General features: G+C 40.9%; 1 protein-coding gene across 1 annotated transcript; it reads left to right on the top strand.

The window, feature by feature from the left end:
- The first annotated feature begins 7,709 nt into the window (after positions 1-7,709).
- Positions 7,710-16,926, top strand: slc1a5 (solute carrier family 1 member 5). The gene is made up of 8 exons (XM_083913540.1): positions 7,710-8,363; positions 11,982-12,024; positions 12,590-12,658; positions 12,792-12,958; positions 13,128-13,361; positions 14,147-14,341; positions 14,492-14,626; positions 14,742-16,926. The coding sequence occupies exons 1-8, from the start codon at positions 7,834-7,836 to the stop codon at positions 14,968-14,970; spliced, it is 1,602 nt and encodes a 533-aa protein (XP_083769666.1). The 5' UTR covers positions 7,710-7,833; the 3' UTR covers positions 14,971-16,926.
- Positions 16,927-17,374: the final 448 nt, after the last annotated feature.

Genomic DNA, 17,374 nt, shown 5'->3' with positions numbered 1-17,374 from the left:
ATGCTACAGTGCAGCTGGTTTTACCTCACTCCTGCTGTTTTTCCTAGAAGCCATATCATATTACATATCAGGTAATGACAGTTGGCAAGCCACATTGAAACTAAATAATTGAATCTTCTTTAAACCTATTTGAATTTTAAATTGTGTCCACTAGATGCATTTTGCATATCAATAATGTTTCATTTTTTTGTGGTTGCAGCCCATTTTGATGGACGCTATACTGTATTTTGTGTTTGTTAAGTTGTTTCAAATATTGACTTTACTACTTAACCTGTGCACCTGAAGGCATATGCAGGTAATCCCAATAGACATGTAGGGGGAAAAAAGCTACAGGAAAAAGAAACTGAGGAAGCCACACAGTGTGGCATCTGTGCTGGTTTTTATCCTGTTGTATAGTTAGTATTGTTTTGTTTCATATATTTAAAGTGTCAAATGGCCATGACAGACCTCATTTTTGCATAACCACACATTGGAAATGCCTTCAAATTCCCTCAAGTGGCCTATTTTGTTGTTTGTTTGCAACTATAATAATCTGAAATGGTAAAAATCCAGACAACTAAAACCGTAACATCCTCAAGCCAGCTTCAGTCGGTCCAAAATAATCTTCTTCACCATTGGAGGTAGTTTGGGATGCTACTTGATGAAGCAGAACCTAGTATTTCCCTGACATGTACCAAATATTTTTGTTGACCTCTAGTAGCCCCAGATATTTATGGGCAAACTAAAGCAGGATCTGCAGAGAACACATATTTCTGTGTTCTGCAACCTGTATACACACAAAACACTATTCATTACGAGCTGGAGTATGCGCGTGAAGAGAGCAGAGAAATACCGGTCTCAACTCAGCAATACAGGTTGCCGCACAAATTCACACTCACAGAGGGCACAATTTGAACCTTTAAAACCTTTAAAGTTGGGACTTTCTCAGAACAGATATGTTTTATGAGCCTTATTTGACATGTCAGACTTAAAAGAAGCAAGAAAAAGTGGCATGAGAAACAGAACAATCACTCCTTTTCCCTCAGTTCTTTTAGTTCTTTGGGCACAGGCATTATCTACACAAAGAAAGCCAGTGAATGAGAACAGAGTAGGAGGTAGAAAACGAGAGAGAGAGAGAGAGAGAGAGAGAGAGAGAGAGAGAGAGAGAGAGAGAGACAGAGAGAGAGAGAGAGAGAGAGAGAGGGAGAGGGTGGGCTGAAGAAAAGAAAAAATGCTGAGCTCTTTCATGCCATGCAGTATCGTATGACTTCCAAAGCAGGACTGCGGGTAAAGGAGTCGGCGGTGGGTGGTGGGGGGTGGGGGGAGGTGTGGTAAGATGGGCGTGTTGATCTCAGCAAATCATAGCCCTCACTTGCTCAGTCTGGCTTGTCCTGCCCAGGCCTGAATGTTCCCCACACATGTCCTGTGGGAAGATTGTGTTCTGCATGTGTTTTTAGTCCTCAGGATGCCTGCCCCTCTAATCTGGCCCCTAAAAGCTGCTATTGCAGAGGTAAACCATCTATTTACATGGTAAAGACACAAACAGAAATAAGATACTTCCTAGAGTTTTCACAATACTGGACGGTAACTAGCTGACAAGACCTGCTTAACTAAACCAAATGACTAGAGAGTTGTTCCAGGGTGTGACAGCGCTAACGCTTAAAAAAACTGGTCTGACTGGATGGTTAAATGCAGTGTGTGAATTGTCTAGTGTCACTAAAATAGTATGACGGGTCTTCTGTGTTTCTCTGTTTCAGAAGAATGTTTCTCCAGAGTTTTTCTCCGTACAAAGGCCCGCCGAGGGACAGATAACAATGCACCGAGCTGGGATGGATGCACTGTTTCCAATATATGTGAGGAATGCATCTCATCCTTGGTTCTGACCTCCAGTGTGGCCACATGTAAGGGGAGGAAAGGTTTTTTACTGAGTGGAGAGAGAGTAAATAATTTGATTTTCCAAATTCCAAACACATCTAAACTGCCACTCCTGAGTTTGCTGAGCAATGAGCCTGCATGGAGGAAAACAAGACCCAGTAGATTGCTCTCCTCTCTGCGTGTTATTGATTGACCTCAGCCTAATGTAGGTCATTAATTCAAATATGCACAGTGGCACAAACATGAACACATTCACACAACGTGGTAATGACACAACGTGGTAATGACATGCATGCACGTGAACTGCTTGCATTGTTTATTGTCCTGGCGTTGGTTCAGTGGAAAGGAGGGAATGTTGACAGCCATCTGTGTCTTGAGGCAGTGGCAGGGTGTGTTTTTACCAGCCTTGACTAAACAGAAAGCTATGACCTTCACTCTGTAAGTCACTCCACCTATTGCAGACTGAATTAGCATTCAGAAAGATCAAATTACTAACTGTTTGGCACGGAAAAGGAAGAATCACTTCCGTTTGCACTGGTTCTTTATTTTTTTTATCAGAACCATCCAAGACTGAAGAAGGCTAGGCATTTCTTTAGATATGATAATTAATTTAAGGTTAACAAGAATGCAAAATCACACTGTATTGTGGGTCTGATTATTTCTGTGTATATGTACAGCAAATACAGTGTCAGCTGCCAAAATCGACTACATGTAACAAAGATTAACCAACATCTGGCAGATAATTAAAATACATTAGTTATGAGTGCAAAACACTCTGTCAGCATTTCACAGTAACCAAGCCCACCCAGGTAAAAGGAAAATGGTGTTGTGGTGGGTGGGGGGTGGGGGGGCAGTGCAGGGTTAAACATTTAAAGCTAGAACATGTTGGGCAAAATACTTTCCAACACATGGTGTGGTTTAAACAGGTTGCTCTTAAATAGATAATAAGATATACACAGTGTGTGGATACTTAATTCAAAGTGTTTGTGACTGGGGGAGGGTCATGTGGAAAAGAACATTGTTGGGCGTCGGGACAAAAAAAAGAAAAAAGAAGATGCACAGCTTTATGAAGCTTTGCCGTTGACTTGTTATGTAGAGGGTGAACAACATGCCAGTTTATTGTATTAGTTAATCAATCATCAATTAATTAATCATTAAAAGCCAAAAAATGTAGGAATTAAGTGGCCCTTTTCCAGCATGGTTTAAAAGACTCGTAATGCTTGATCAGACCTTTAAATAAAGGTTGTCTGAGGTCCAAAGCTTCTGCTCCTGTTGAAGGCTCAGGGCCATTTGAGCTGGCTAATTGGCATTGGTTGTAAATTTAAAAGCTCCTATGATGATAGTTTGATGACTGAAACATTCAAAATAAATTGAGCGATAGGAGTTATAGACAATCTACAACTTTCTCATGTGCGATATTAAAATGTTGCCATATGAAACCTCACAGTTACAAATGGAAATACTGACAAGTTGCACATCTGATGTGAAATCAGTCAGAAGATCAAGAGTTGCCATGCCAACAGAGACACCTGTTGGCTCTTTGGATGACAATTATATCCAATGTTATCATTCATAAAGACTACAGAAAAATAATTGTGTCCAAGCCCCTTGTCATAGGGAGCAGCCCTGGGTTAAAACTGAGTCAATCCGCATAGACCCCCATGTTAAAAAGCCAAACTTTACAGCAGAATTGAACATGTTTACAGCCTGGTCCAAAGGGCATGGCTGTTTTGAGCACTGTCAGAGGAGACTGTAGGCTTCATTGGCTCCATCCACGTCTTTGCCCATTTTTGGATTGGATTAGCCGGGATTTCTGGTGGCGTCGGGCACTGCCAAAATGTTGACGGCCTGAGCCACCTGGAACCATTTTGAGCTTAAATTTGGTTCTCCATAAACCTATGGGTGACATCACAATCACTACGTTCATATTTTATACAGTCTATGAGTTGAGACTGGTCCCCTCCAACATCCACAAAGTGCTCACCAAAATACAATTAAAGTGCAAAGATCAGCTTCTTTTTATGTTGTGTATACAGTATTATCATGGTAACACTTGAGGCTGTTCCTGTGCATTAGGTTGGTATTGATATGTTGTAATAACACTTATCCTTGTGTAGGGATCCCAGAACAAGCATGTTCTATGAGAACAAACGATACTAAATTAGAAAGACGGTAAGTAATGTAGATAATTTGATTATTTACATTGAAACCATAGCTCATATAGGAGGTCAGTCTGTTCATGAAAGGCTGGCTGTAACAGACACAGAAGCATGGTTGTGGGCAGGGTATGTGAGCCTGATTACACAGTGTAAAGCTGTAAATAATTTCAGGAGGCCCCTCCTGGTTACATAAAGCTCTACGAGATCAGACAGGGTTTAGGGGCCTGCCTCTCACTTCTGGACTACGAGGATAAAAGTGGTGCTGAATCTATTAAACATGCCATGTTTTCATGACATAGCACGTTCAATGTCTACCACATGGTTTTATGGTCACACATTCTTATAATTTTATCTTCTGTGGAAGCTTTTATTTGTAGAATTCATACAAAATACATTGTCCTGTGGAGGTGAGCTTGCAATCAGGTAAATCCTTTTTGTACTGCACCTTGGTCCTGCTGCATAACAGTAGAATTTAATGGCACATTAGCAAGGAGTATTAAGTTTCCTTTCTGTCTCCACCTTTCTAATTTCTTCACTGTCAGTCTCCCTGTCTTTCACCTTGAGATACCTGAGATAGCTGCGTTTTGTTGTACGACGTGTTCTTTTTTCAGTGTCCCAGTTACAGAGGTCACATGATGCTTGAAGGTGCGGGTCTTTGTTCATCAAGCAGTAACTTCACCAGTTTGATTTAAAGTACTTCACTGTAGGTTAAGAATGATAAGCTAGGATAAGCTTTTGAAGGAAAAAAAAGCTTTTCAGATTTAACCGTGGTTGGATCGCCTTTACCTTTGAATTGTTTAGCTTTTCATATATATCCTGAGTTCTATGAGAGTTTCTATGATGGTGCATCAACATAACCTGCAAACACACGATGTGAGTTATATCACAAGAAGTCTTTAGCCTTACTAGCAGCTTTTTGAGCTATATGCTAATGTCAGCATTCTAAAATACATACAATAACAATGCTAACATGCTGATGTTAAGCAGAGGTGTTGTTTATCATGTGCGCCATCTTAGTTTAGCATGTTAGCATGCTATCATTTGCATTGCCACTAAACACAAAGTGCAGCTGGTGGTTGTATGTTTATATTTGGTCATAAACCCAAGTATTGGACAAATTAAACTTTAACTTTATTGATGCTAGATGAATAGTCAGGGGATTACCAAAGTTAGTACAGTTTGTCCTGAGAATTACATGAAAGTTTGCACCAAATGTTATGACAGTTCATGTAGTTTAGTGGTGTCTTTCCCATATACAGTGAAAACAGATATAAGGTGGTCAGTTAGACTGAGGCACAGGCTTCATGGTAAATATATATGTAGAGAAAATTTAAACCAAAACTCAAACCTGTTACCATGGGAATGTGTGCTAATGTCCACACAGCATGCTCTCGGTTGTCAATGTCAATGATTGAAGACTCATGTCTTGTTTGGTCATTCTTTCTGATCTGCATTGATAGAGGACCAGTCAAATTTTCATCTTGTCAGCATGTGCAGCTTTCGTTTGTTTTCATAAACGGGGCTTACTCTAAGAACACTCTCTTGGCTCTCATGTGCCTGTGGCTTTAGCTATTGAAGTTGCCTTTTCTCACAGCGTAATGCACTATTTCACAGAATCACAGCGATTCCTCCAATCATTCACACAGTCAGAGGGAACAAAGAACAAGCTTGAGATAACAAACTGAGCACTCAGAGCATGGCTTCCTATCAGCCTGAATTCTGGTCCTGTGGGTATTCTTTGGTGTTAAAGGAGCTTTTCCCACAAATTTCGACCAGTGGGATCCTGTTTAAAATGGGCTATGATTGTTGTTTAAGTGTAAGCTAACCCCAGTCTTTCTTGGACTCCTACACACACATTTGAAGTAATCAGACTGTACTCCTCAGTGTTTCAGACAATGAGAGTCTGTCTCTTGTTACAGTTTGATACTCACCTTGCCAAAACCTGCAGGGTGGTAGCCAGGAAACCATGATTTCTGGAACATTTGAAACCTCTCTTTAACTGTTTCCATCCCAAACTTTCCTGCTCTTTCATTCTTATTTTTGCCAACAATCATCCCGGAAAAATATCAGAATGAAAGTTAAGGATGTGGTGTATTGGCATGTTCCCCTTTTTAGTGAGGCTAATGATTGGCTAAGTCGAAATTATGCAAAGGAAGTCCTGATCATATCATTCTTTGTCATTCAAACATACCAGAAGCTAGATTAATTGCTGTGCTTATGATTCCACATGCATTACTCTTTGATGCCATCACTACAACAATAATGATATTCTTTGTTGAACAGGTTCTTGGAAGGGGAGCAAATAAACACACAGAGGAGGGAGGTCTCATCAAAGTCCAGTGGTATTCTCACAGCTGTATAGGCAAAGCCTCTGCTAATGCAACACAGTTTAATAAATGGTAGAAGATTAGTGTTGGCAGTTTTGTGATTTTAGATTTCACACTGGGTGTCATTTTTTAAATACATTTTCCCCATTTTTAAAGTTTTCTTAATTCTTTTTCAGCCTCATGATTTGCATATTCATGCTTAGGGGAAATTGCATGCAGTTCATTCTAGTTTTTGCTATGGCCATGATCATTTATATCTATAAACAAACCAGCCCAAGCCACAAAACCGTGTGTATTACACATGTAGTATATCCCAATAAGAAAGGGGAACCATTTAAAGTTTAAACTATTTGATTTACAGTATTTTATTGGTGTTTTTTATAATGTCTGATTTTGGGAAGTGATGCAATACTTAGTTTCTAGCTAGTTTCAGGTTAGTTTGCATAAAGCAAAAATGAATTGCAGCCCAAACGCATGCACAAGAACTTGTGGCGTTTTCAACTTTTTTTTATAGGACTAAATAAATAGCATATGTGATTGCGGTTCCATATACGTAATCTAAACAGGAAAATGCTACTCACATCCATAGGCCTGCTGGGAGGAAAACTCTACTTTTGTCTCAAACTACAGTATATTTCTTCTCTTCCGTCAGTAATTCGTCCTAGAACATCTGTTGTTCTAGGTGTACTCTACAACTCTTGCATCATATAGGGAGAAAGAAATATGCCCATTAACAAGTGTTTAAATAATTAAAATACTTCATTTAATACATATACTGTATTATACATTAATAGTTGTTTTTTGGCGTCATGCCCACATTGACTTCAAGTCACCAGAAATAGCCTATTTGCAGTGGTGAAACATTTGTCAGAAAATATCATCTTGCATGATATAATATTGCATTGCAAACAAATCAGTTTGACTTTACATAAATTATTAAATCAAATCTGCCACAAAAAGAATAAACACAACTGAGGTTTTTATAGTCATCCAACCAGAAAATTCCTCACAGATGAATGACATTTCACTAAAAAGAGCCTTTAATCTTCATAATAATGATGCAAACATCACTTATCATTGCATGATGCAATCAGCTTTGCCCCCAGTCTGACTTAAATCAAATGTATGGCCTAACCAACAACCCTTCCTGTAATGGTAGTGTACCTGTCCAATTTGCCCAAACGTAGGATTAACATGCCATTTAAATACGAGTACAACCTAAAATACCTTAGCAATAAAACAACATTAATAGTATTTTCATTCAGCGTCTCTGCTTGAACACGCCCACAAAGGCGTGGCAAAGACGGGTAGTCCATTTCCCGGTTAAATACGTAGCGCACGCTGTGTGACAGAGACGCACCGTGCAGTAGTGAGAGAAGCCGCTGAGGTAGTCGTGGTAATCCAAAGAGCCACTCCCGCCACAGAAACATCCACTTCTGACACAAGTATCTGTTCTCTTAGGATAGGTTCTAGAGTAACTTTCAACGCGCACCATGGCAGAGAAGATTGACATGGAAGACGTGAAGGCATCCAATGGCGAAGCGCACATCGATGCCAACGGAATGGACGGCTCCAAGAGGGACAGCCAGGAGCCGCTGGCTCAGCGGGTGAAGAGGATAGTGATGGCCAACTTGCTGGTGATTCTCACCGTGGCCGGGGTCATCATCGGTGTCTTTATTGGACTTGGTGTGCGCAACGCGGAGCTGACCAGGACCCAGATCATCTACGTCGGTTTCCCCGGCGAGCTGCTCATCCGGCTGCTGAAGATGATCATCATCCCTCTGGTGGTGTGCAGTCTGGTGTCCGGGGCGGCCAGCATCGACCCTAAAGCCCTGGGCAAACTTGGCGGCTGGGCCATGCTCTTCTTCCTGGTCACCACCTTAATCGCGTCGTCCATTGGGGTCGTGATGGCTTTCATCTTAACCCCGGGGTCCGGGTCCATAGCCAAACCCAAAGTGCAGGGCTTGGATGACGAAGTGCCTGCCGCCAAAGAGGTCATAGACTCTTTCTTGGATCTGATCAGGTAAAACACTGTCTCACCTGCTGAGCCCACACACTCCTAATGATGATGTGTAAGAGCGTAGTTTAAAGAGAACGCACTACTACTGACCACTGACTGCTAGCCAAATTAGACTAAAATTACTTAAACTTAATTAACTCAATTTACCTTCAGGTGGGTGTGCTGTAATGACAGCACGAGTTGCATCAGCTTATGTCCACATGAGGGTTGACTCGCCGGGACAGAGGGCAGTGGTCGCGGTGGCACCTTTTTTATGATGTGTTTTTTCCAGACACACTTAACGAAACGTACTTATTTGGTTTGATATCACATGTTGTCTACATTATAATGCCACGGGGGGTGAGTTGCGTCACACTTCGTTTGTAAGTGACGACAGCTCTGCTCTGCTCTGTTTTTTTTAGTTTTACTGTAAGGGGGCGCTTCACGATGACGTCAGAGGACGTTCATTTTCCAACGAATTTACCGGATGCATGATGTAAGGGGCTGAAGTTTTTGCCAAACCAAAATGTACAGACACGTGGTGAAGAGAAATGTTGGTGTAACATCTCACGGGTGTCAGGAGGCTGGCTCGGCGCCCTTTGCCCTGTAGCCTTTAATGTGTTCACCTTTTTAGCACTTCGAGGTCAGCTTCTTCACCACGCTGTTTTTAAACGTGTCTATTTGGAAATCAGTAGCTCACGGTACACACGGAAAGGAGACACATGCCACCTCACCCACTAGTATTAAAGGGAAGCAACTGTGCTCTGTGACCAAACGATGAATTGACTCTTTTGCAGTGGTATAAAGAGGCTTTTAAAAAAAAATTGCTAGTATTTTATTGAAGCTTAAAATTCTCACATGTTGGTAAAACACTGCCTAAGTGTGAGCTCAAGAGGCTTGTGATGTTTTCCCTTTATAAATATAAGAATCTGGACTGTATTTAATAAAAAAAAATTCCCCTTTTGAGTTTAATGGGACTATAAGCTCCTCGACAATTCATTAACATCTTAGTTGATGCATTCAAACAGAAAACGTGCTTCACATCTGTTTTCAGCGACCCCGATGAACAGAAAGCCACGGTTCACATTACTCAAATGTTTTTGTCTGGTTAGTTTGAGCATTCTTTAGAGCGTTTAGTGCTGCTTCACACTCCCTCCTCCTCCTCCAACAGTTAAGCCAGCCCTGGCAACACATATGAAAACCATTTGTGCTGCCCACAGCCAGATTAGACATGCAAGAGTAATGGTGCAACATGTAACCGCTCAGAGATTAACATTGTTACCCTTATCTGAGGTGACATAAAAATATCCCTCTGACTCTGTTCAGGTTTTACAGCTAGAAATATTCATTATTAAGAGTAGATTTACTTCAAGAATCAGTCCAGGGGCCCAGTTTGTTGTTAACGGATGTGCCTGAATGGAGCATCTCATATGCCTCTTCGTCCAGATTTATTTACTGTAGCTGGATGCTGTTTGAAGGAGGAAAAAAAGAAAAGCAAACTCAGTTAATTAATGTTTATCTCGTGCAAGACACAAGCCGCCACCACCGCACATGCACACACACCTACACATTATCCTAATAGGACAGCAGACACAACCCGTGGCTCTCATTAGAGCGAGCCCTCTCAGTTGGTGTCCTAGTTAGTTTTGACAACAAAGGCAGTGTGCGACTGAAGAGCTGCTCATCAAAGCGTAAAAATGGCTGAGTCATTGTTCACAGACAGACACTCTATTCAACCCTATCCAAGCAATATTATCTGTCATTGTCCAAATAGTAAAGTAAATACAAATACTGTCAGCCTAGGGATGAATGTGATGGTTTAAACTCTGACTGGGGCCTCTCCTATACATCGTTGTTGACATTTCCCATCTCCCACCTTTTTTGTTTGGTTTCCCACTCTCATTCACAAGTGACCGCTATCAGTCAGTGCTAGTTTCACCTGTGGAGTTATTGACCGCATACAGCATTTGCCTTGAGCTTAGTGATATTAAATACCACAAAGTATTTCTCAAAGAGCTTCACATTTCACACAGTTAGGTTATTGGTTAGCTTGATAGACTGTATTTTATCCTTTTATTTTTGGTTATGTTTTACCGGCTTAGCAGGTAGCTAAAAACAAATGGAAAAAAGAGACAAGGTATTACAAAACAGTGCACATTAGATAAGCCATAAACCATCTGCCCCAAAACTAAACATTCCACGTAGACCTGTGTGCAGGTGTGTTCCGGGCTTCGTTTTAGATCCTGGTTTGCCTCAAGCAATCAGCATTCTGCCATAAAAACACACCCAGCTCGTTGCGTTTGAGCGTGCATATTGTCGGCATACTACTTTGTTTACTTGAGTGTAGCATGCATATTTAGGCAAACTAGGAGCACATTCAAGGACGTTAACCTGTTCATTGTTGACCAACTTTAAGGTGTGCTTTAGAAGGTGATGTGTAGCTGCTTGAAAAAACGTTTTCTTTTTGAAACAATTAGAGTTAGGTTTTGTACTTTATTTATTTATTTGTTTTACAAGGAATAAAGTAGCCACAGCAAAGAACAAGGAAATCCAGGTGTCTTCAGCGCTGCATTATTAGCTCTGTGAAATGTGGGAGTCAATGAATATGCACGTTGTAAAGCCACATTGGGCTGCCTTGTCCAAACATCCATGTCTGTGGATGTCATGGTCTCAAAAAATGACTTGGGATCACCAAAGGATTGCAGGCATGTGTATATACACGAAGAGATAGTATGTAAACTTGGCTTTAACTAAAACAGTAATTATGATACTAAATTGACACTGCAATGCAATATGGTTTATTCTCCAGTCATAACCATTAGTTTAAAACAATTTTAGTTGTACAAATCCAAATTAAGTCTAATATTGTCTCTACAGCCTGACAGCGTTTTAGTCATGGCTCTCTGCAGCACAATCAGAACTCAGCCCGTGATCCAGTTTCATGCTGCCCCATCACACGGTCACATGATTTTTAATTCTAATGCATTATGCTTGTAATGAAAGGGAATGAATGGTTTGAAAGAGCTTGTGGAGTTAGGGCTTTATTATTCTCTAAATCCATAACATATAGGGGTATCAGGGACGCATGGGTTTCATGAGTTCTTTAGAGATTTGATATACAGTCTGACCTATGTACCAGAGGGTTTGTGTGTACTTGTTAGCGAAGAATGAATCACAGAGATCAGAAGTGGAGGCAGAGTGAAAAAAAAGGAGATTATTGGTTAAATTCTCTCAGCTATTTCCACATGATCAATCTTGTGATTCCTTGGGTTTGAACTATCACTGTCACCCAGAGGGTATAGCCGCTATCTGCAACGGAATGAAAGAAAGCAAGTTTTTTTTAAGGTGAGGCTATAAAGTCGGACTATGCTTTGTAGTTGATTTTTAAACGCTTCTACAGTATGTGGTGCAAAGAACATTTCATTTGAAACATTGTAGGAACTAAAATCTTAGCTCTGTGTATCCATTCATATACACTATGTGCTATATGTATTTTGCTCCTCTGTTCCCAAACGTAATTAATCTCCCTTCAATTACAGCTGGATGTTTTTCATTTGTTTAACCGCAACGCATGTGGTACACACTGAACACAGGAATTGAATATATTGTTAAATTGTTGCATTTTTCCCCCTCTCTCCACAGAAACATCTTCCCCTCCAACCTGGTGTCTGCTGCCTTCCAATCAGTAAGTGCTACATCTCAATTCAATAATTTTGCATAATCATGATTTTAAATTATACAAATTAATGAATTAGCTTTATTTATATAGCACCTTTCGTATACAGAATGAAGCATGAGCTTGCTTTATAATTGAGCAGCAAAAACAAAGAAACCAAAATTAAAAACCAGACACATGCACAAGGGGGAACAGAGAAGATTAGTGTAACTATTATCTAAAAATGACAGAAAATCACTAGATATTAAATCACCCAGCCATAGGCTACATTAAAAAGACACATTTTGAATTGTCATTTAAAACTGTCCACTGAGTCAGCTAGTCTTATATTTAAAGGCATATGTTTGGGTTGTGGTGGCTAAAAGTAGCACCTGACAGCTGTCAAGGATCTTGGGTTTCATGGAGGATCATAAAACGACAAACTAGGATGTCTGATATCAAAGCAGATCAGGCCATTTAGTACCTAAAACTAAAAGAAAGACTTTCAAAGAAATGATAAAAGATGCATGGAATATTTTGATAAAGCCTACTGAGTTTTCTAAACTAAATAGGCATCACTTTCTTTCCCATCCAGTATGCAACCAGCTACAAGCTTGTGTCCAAGAACGGCACCGATGGATACCCCAACATCACAGTGGAGAAGGTGAGCAACGTGAATGGCCTGGTTGTTCACGTAAAAAAAGAAAAGAGACCGCAGATAAACTAAGGACTCCATCTTGTTGTCTCTAGAACGATGATCGATGGTGGATGTGTGTGTACTTCATGTGTGTCTTCAGGTGCCCTTCGGAACAGACCAGGACGGCATGAATATTCTTGGTCTGGTGGTGTTCGCCATTGTGTTCGGTGTGGCTTTGAGGAAGCTGGGAGAGGAAGGCGAAATCCTCATCAAGTTCTTCAACTCCTTCAACGAAGCCACCATGGTGCTGGTCTCCTGGATCATGTGGTAAGAAAAGACCAGCATATTTCTGGTGTTAGGAGGGATTAGAATGAAAATCTATGTCATGCTCGCTGTTAAATGCTCTCTGCTTTTCATCTGTGTTTATGTTCCAGAACCATAATTGTGATCTGTCTCTTCCCTTTCCTGTTTTTCCGCGCTTCCTGTCTCTCTACAGGTATGCCCCTCTTGGTATCATGTTCCTTGTAGCTGGCAAGATCGTTGAGATGGAGGATGTCGGCACACTATTTGCCAGTCTGGGAAAATATATAGCCTGCTGTGTCATCGGACATGCCATCCATGGCCTCCTCGTGCTGCCCGGCATTTACTTCATCATCACAAGGAAGAACCCATACACCTTCCTCTGGGGGATATTCACTGCTCTGGCAACAGCCTTCGGAACAAGCTCCAGGTAAACATGCGCGCACACACGCACACGCACACACACACACACACACACACACACACACACACACACACACACACACACACACACACACACACACACACACACACACACACACACACACACACACACACACACACACACACACACACACACACACACACACACACACACACACACACACACAGCAACTGATATAGTGAATTTCTTGATCTGGAATGAAAATAGACCTATATTTAACATTATTAAAGAATAAATAAAATAACAATGCATAACTTAATAAAGATCAAGTCAAGTCAGGTCAAGTCAAGTCAGTTTTATTGTCAATACTTCACATGTGTTATACATACAAAGGAATCGAAATTACGTTCCCCGCTATCCCATGCGTAGACATACATCCAGACAAGACAGAACATGACACCACCAGGGAAGACAGGACATGACAACAGTAAAGTGCAAAGACATACAATAAAGTGCAGAGAGCTTAAGGCTTGTTCCATAGAATGGCAGGGTACACATATTACTGTATGTTCAGTATCAGTCAATTGCTGACCACGTTCTGCTGGACAAACTATGTAATGACACTGTTTCTCACCCCAAGCGTTGTTTTCTGCATTATATGTTTGGTAGAAATTAATTTTAACATATCGATTTGTCTGTGATAGGCTAATATCAGCCAATAATAATGTGCTCACACCTCTCTTGATAAACACACGCACATACCTTTCCCCTTCATCCACTCACTCACGCATAGTCCGACTTTATCCACTCACACAGTTCTTGTTTCTTAGCTCTGCCACTCTGCCCCTGATGATGAAGTGCGTGGAGGAAAATAACGGCGTATCCAAGCACATCAGCCGTTTCATCCTGCCCATCGGCGCAACGGTCAACATGGACGGAGCTGCTCTTTTCCAGTGTGTGGCTGCTGTTTTCATCGCTCAGCTGAACAACTCTTCCCTTAACTTCATCCAAGTCATTACCATCCTGTGAGTTCCAAAGCCACTGAAAAACGTTCATAGTTACACAACAGGATTAAATACTATGTCCAAATTGTACATACAATTTAATGTGTATGAAAATGCTGTGTAAAAATGTACTCTACTCTAACTGTGTCATCTTCACTCCTAATGTGTTAGTGTGACAGCTACAGCATCTAGTGTTGGCGCAGCAGGTATACCGGCTGGAGGTGTCTTGACCCTTGCCATCATCCTGGAGGCCGTAGGGCTTCCCACCCATGACATCTCTCTCATTCTGGCTGTTGACTGGCTTGTGTAAGTACAAAACCTTTTGTTTTCCGTGTGGATATTCAACAGCTAAGCAAGAGTTATGCATACTTGATACTATATACTGTATTCAAATTTCCTTTCCATTCTGTCTTTTCTTTAGTGACCGTACCTGCACAATCCTGAATGTAGAGGGTGATGCCTTCGGCGCCGGGCTCTTGCAGCACATGGTGGACCGCACAGCCAAACGAGAGGAAGGAGCAGAGCTGAGCGATGTCAGGATGGAGGGAGACTCGTCAGTTCCTGCCCCAGAGCACTCGCCGCTTATAGAGAAGCGAGGTGTGGAACATGCTAAGAAGGCTCTGTCCAGTGAAAAAGAGTCTGTCATGTAACCCAGCTGCTGACAGCATCAATGACACATTTGTACGACACTCCTGATAAAACGATACCTTTTCCCCCTTATTTTTTTTTAATTTCTTTTCTGCCCTGAAGAAAAAGAGAGAATGGACATGCACACCGTGGGGCACTGAAAAGCTCTCTGTCCTAAACACTTTAATGGGCAGAAAGCAAAAGGTTGCAGGGGGGTCATTCAAACTCCAAATTATGCACAACGACTTTTCTTTCTTTAGAGGGACAGTGTTGCTCATTAGTCTGGCTACTAATGTTGCATTTGGTCGGCCCTCGTCAATTTTAAAGTCTGAATTGCATCATGTGACCAAGTTGCATAAACCAGGTGTCCAGGTGTCTTCCAATCTACTGTATATATCCACCGGGAAGTCAAGAGCCTGGGGCAGTGACCCCCTCAGATGTTAGTAATGGCAGATTTAATGTTACACATAGAAGAAATGTTGCATTCATTGGAGAAATGGAAGTTACGTAGATGTATTTACCTATTGGTCCCCCTGTTACAAATCTGTACATTACTGGTATTTAACACTTGGTCAGATCTTTGATAGCAACGTTGCGGTGGAAAAAATGAAAATGTCCGACTTTAAAAGTTGATGAGGACCACCACACAGCTCGCAGCCCCCAATCTCCGTTAGCTGAAATCAAATACCTTATTAGGCTGTTTGTTTATGTTACTTCCACCTATCCTCAATAACGTCCCAAAGCTCAATGAAGGAACTTTTGCTCAAGGACTCAAAATACATCAATATGTATTCACACAGATAGTCAATACCTGCCTCTTCTAATGGACACTGGTGTGATGGCAGGCAACACAACCTCAGGTTTAACTATGGCTTGAAGATTTTCCTTCAACAGCTCCTTAATATTCTGAGACCAAAAATCCCACCGACTCAGCAAACAGGAATGAGTGCATTGAACTCCTCATTATACTGAATGACATTTCCAAGGAGATATCCGTTTTTATTGTTTTCTTTTGAAATAGTTTACATTTTACTCATGCTGTTGCATGCAACATCTTGTAAGGCACAGAATGGTTTTAAAGCACAGTGTAATAATAAGGACAGTTGGTTTAATGTTTGCTGTTGTGTAAGGATCTGAAGTCCTTCCACTACAAGGACATCGCTACGTTGACAAAAAGGCTGCAGTGGACTGCCGGTTCGTTTTGAATGTTTGGGTCTGAGCACCTGAATGTCTCCACTTAAACCTATTGATGTTTTGAAATACTAGTATATGTCATTGTTGACGCCTCAGAATATTTTTTTTTAATCCATATTTATTTCCCTAATCAAAATCCAAAGACAATGTTTAGCCAATGTTAGTTACAACAGATTTTTGTAAAGTCTTCTTGTTATAACTGGTTGGTGATGGTGAGCTTGACTGTCTACAAGGTGTCCCTTTGGGTGATTCTTTTGGAATTTTCTTATGCAGTTTTGTGTGCGTGCGTGTCCCGTGTCGGCACTATGCATGTACGATTAATGGTTCAGTTGCACTATTGACTGTTTCTTCCATCCATATCACATAACCGGTTAAAGCGCTACCAAATGACTGGGGTATACACTATTAATGTTGTATGCAAAATTTCTGTTCTTTTCCTTTATCAGCTTTATATTGTACTAATTTTGCAGTATTTATTTCCCATGATGGTCATCTATGAAATCACCGCAGGCTGTGTGCCCTCATCATTTCTACGGTCTGTGATCAGAGAGTGCTAAAATGTCTCACTGCGGCTAGTGTGATTCATGTCTTTTTTGGTGGAAGGTTGTAAAGATTTTATCATTCCTTTCTGAGATCTTTCACCATATGTGTGTGTGTGTGTGTGTTCACATGGCAGTTGTAAACATTTTATCACAGTGGGTACTATATTTCAAAGAACGTTCCGGTTACAGTCTGAATTTGTCTGTCCACAGGATTTAAACAATAAAGTCCTTTTTTAAAAATGATTTGGCTTTGTCTCTTGGATGTTTGTTGGAACCTTTTGTTTTCGTTTAAACCCTGCTTACTGCCATGACTAGTTGTAAGCACTGCAGTCAGCAAATCAAAAACACATTAAATACAAAATACATTATGTTAGTCAGTCATCAAACGTACTTAAAATACTCTAAGGCCCTTTGTGTTTGTCCATCCAAAACTAACCACACAGACTTTCAGCGGAATAGATGCTTATCTAATTACAAGGAACTGCGTTGGCTATCTGATAAGTGAGAGGACTGCAAACACACTTCGAGGCGTACCATATGTGCAGCATCAACCATGTGGTATCCATCATACCACATGGTTAAAGAACTCTGATAATACTGTTTGGTGAACACAACTTGGTGCAGAAGCTGAGGAGTGCTCAAGGCCATAAAATAATTAGGTGTGTTGTGCCACCTAGTGTTGAAAAATAAT

The sequence above is a fragment of the Echiichthys vipera genome (assembly GCF_963691815.1).
Source record: "Echiichthys vipera genome assembly, chromosome: 5".
Taxonomy (NCBI): Eukaryota; Metazoa; Chordata; class Actinopteri; order Perciformes; family Trachinidae; genus Echiichthys; species Echiichthys vipera.
Note: the sequence above shows the minus strand (reverse complement) of the source record. Positions and strands in the feature narration are given on the sequence as shown.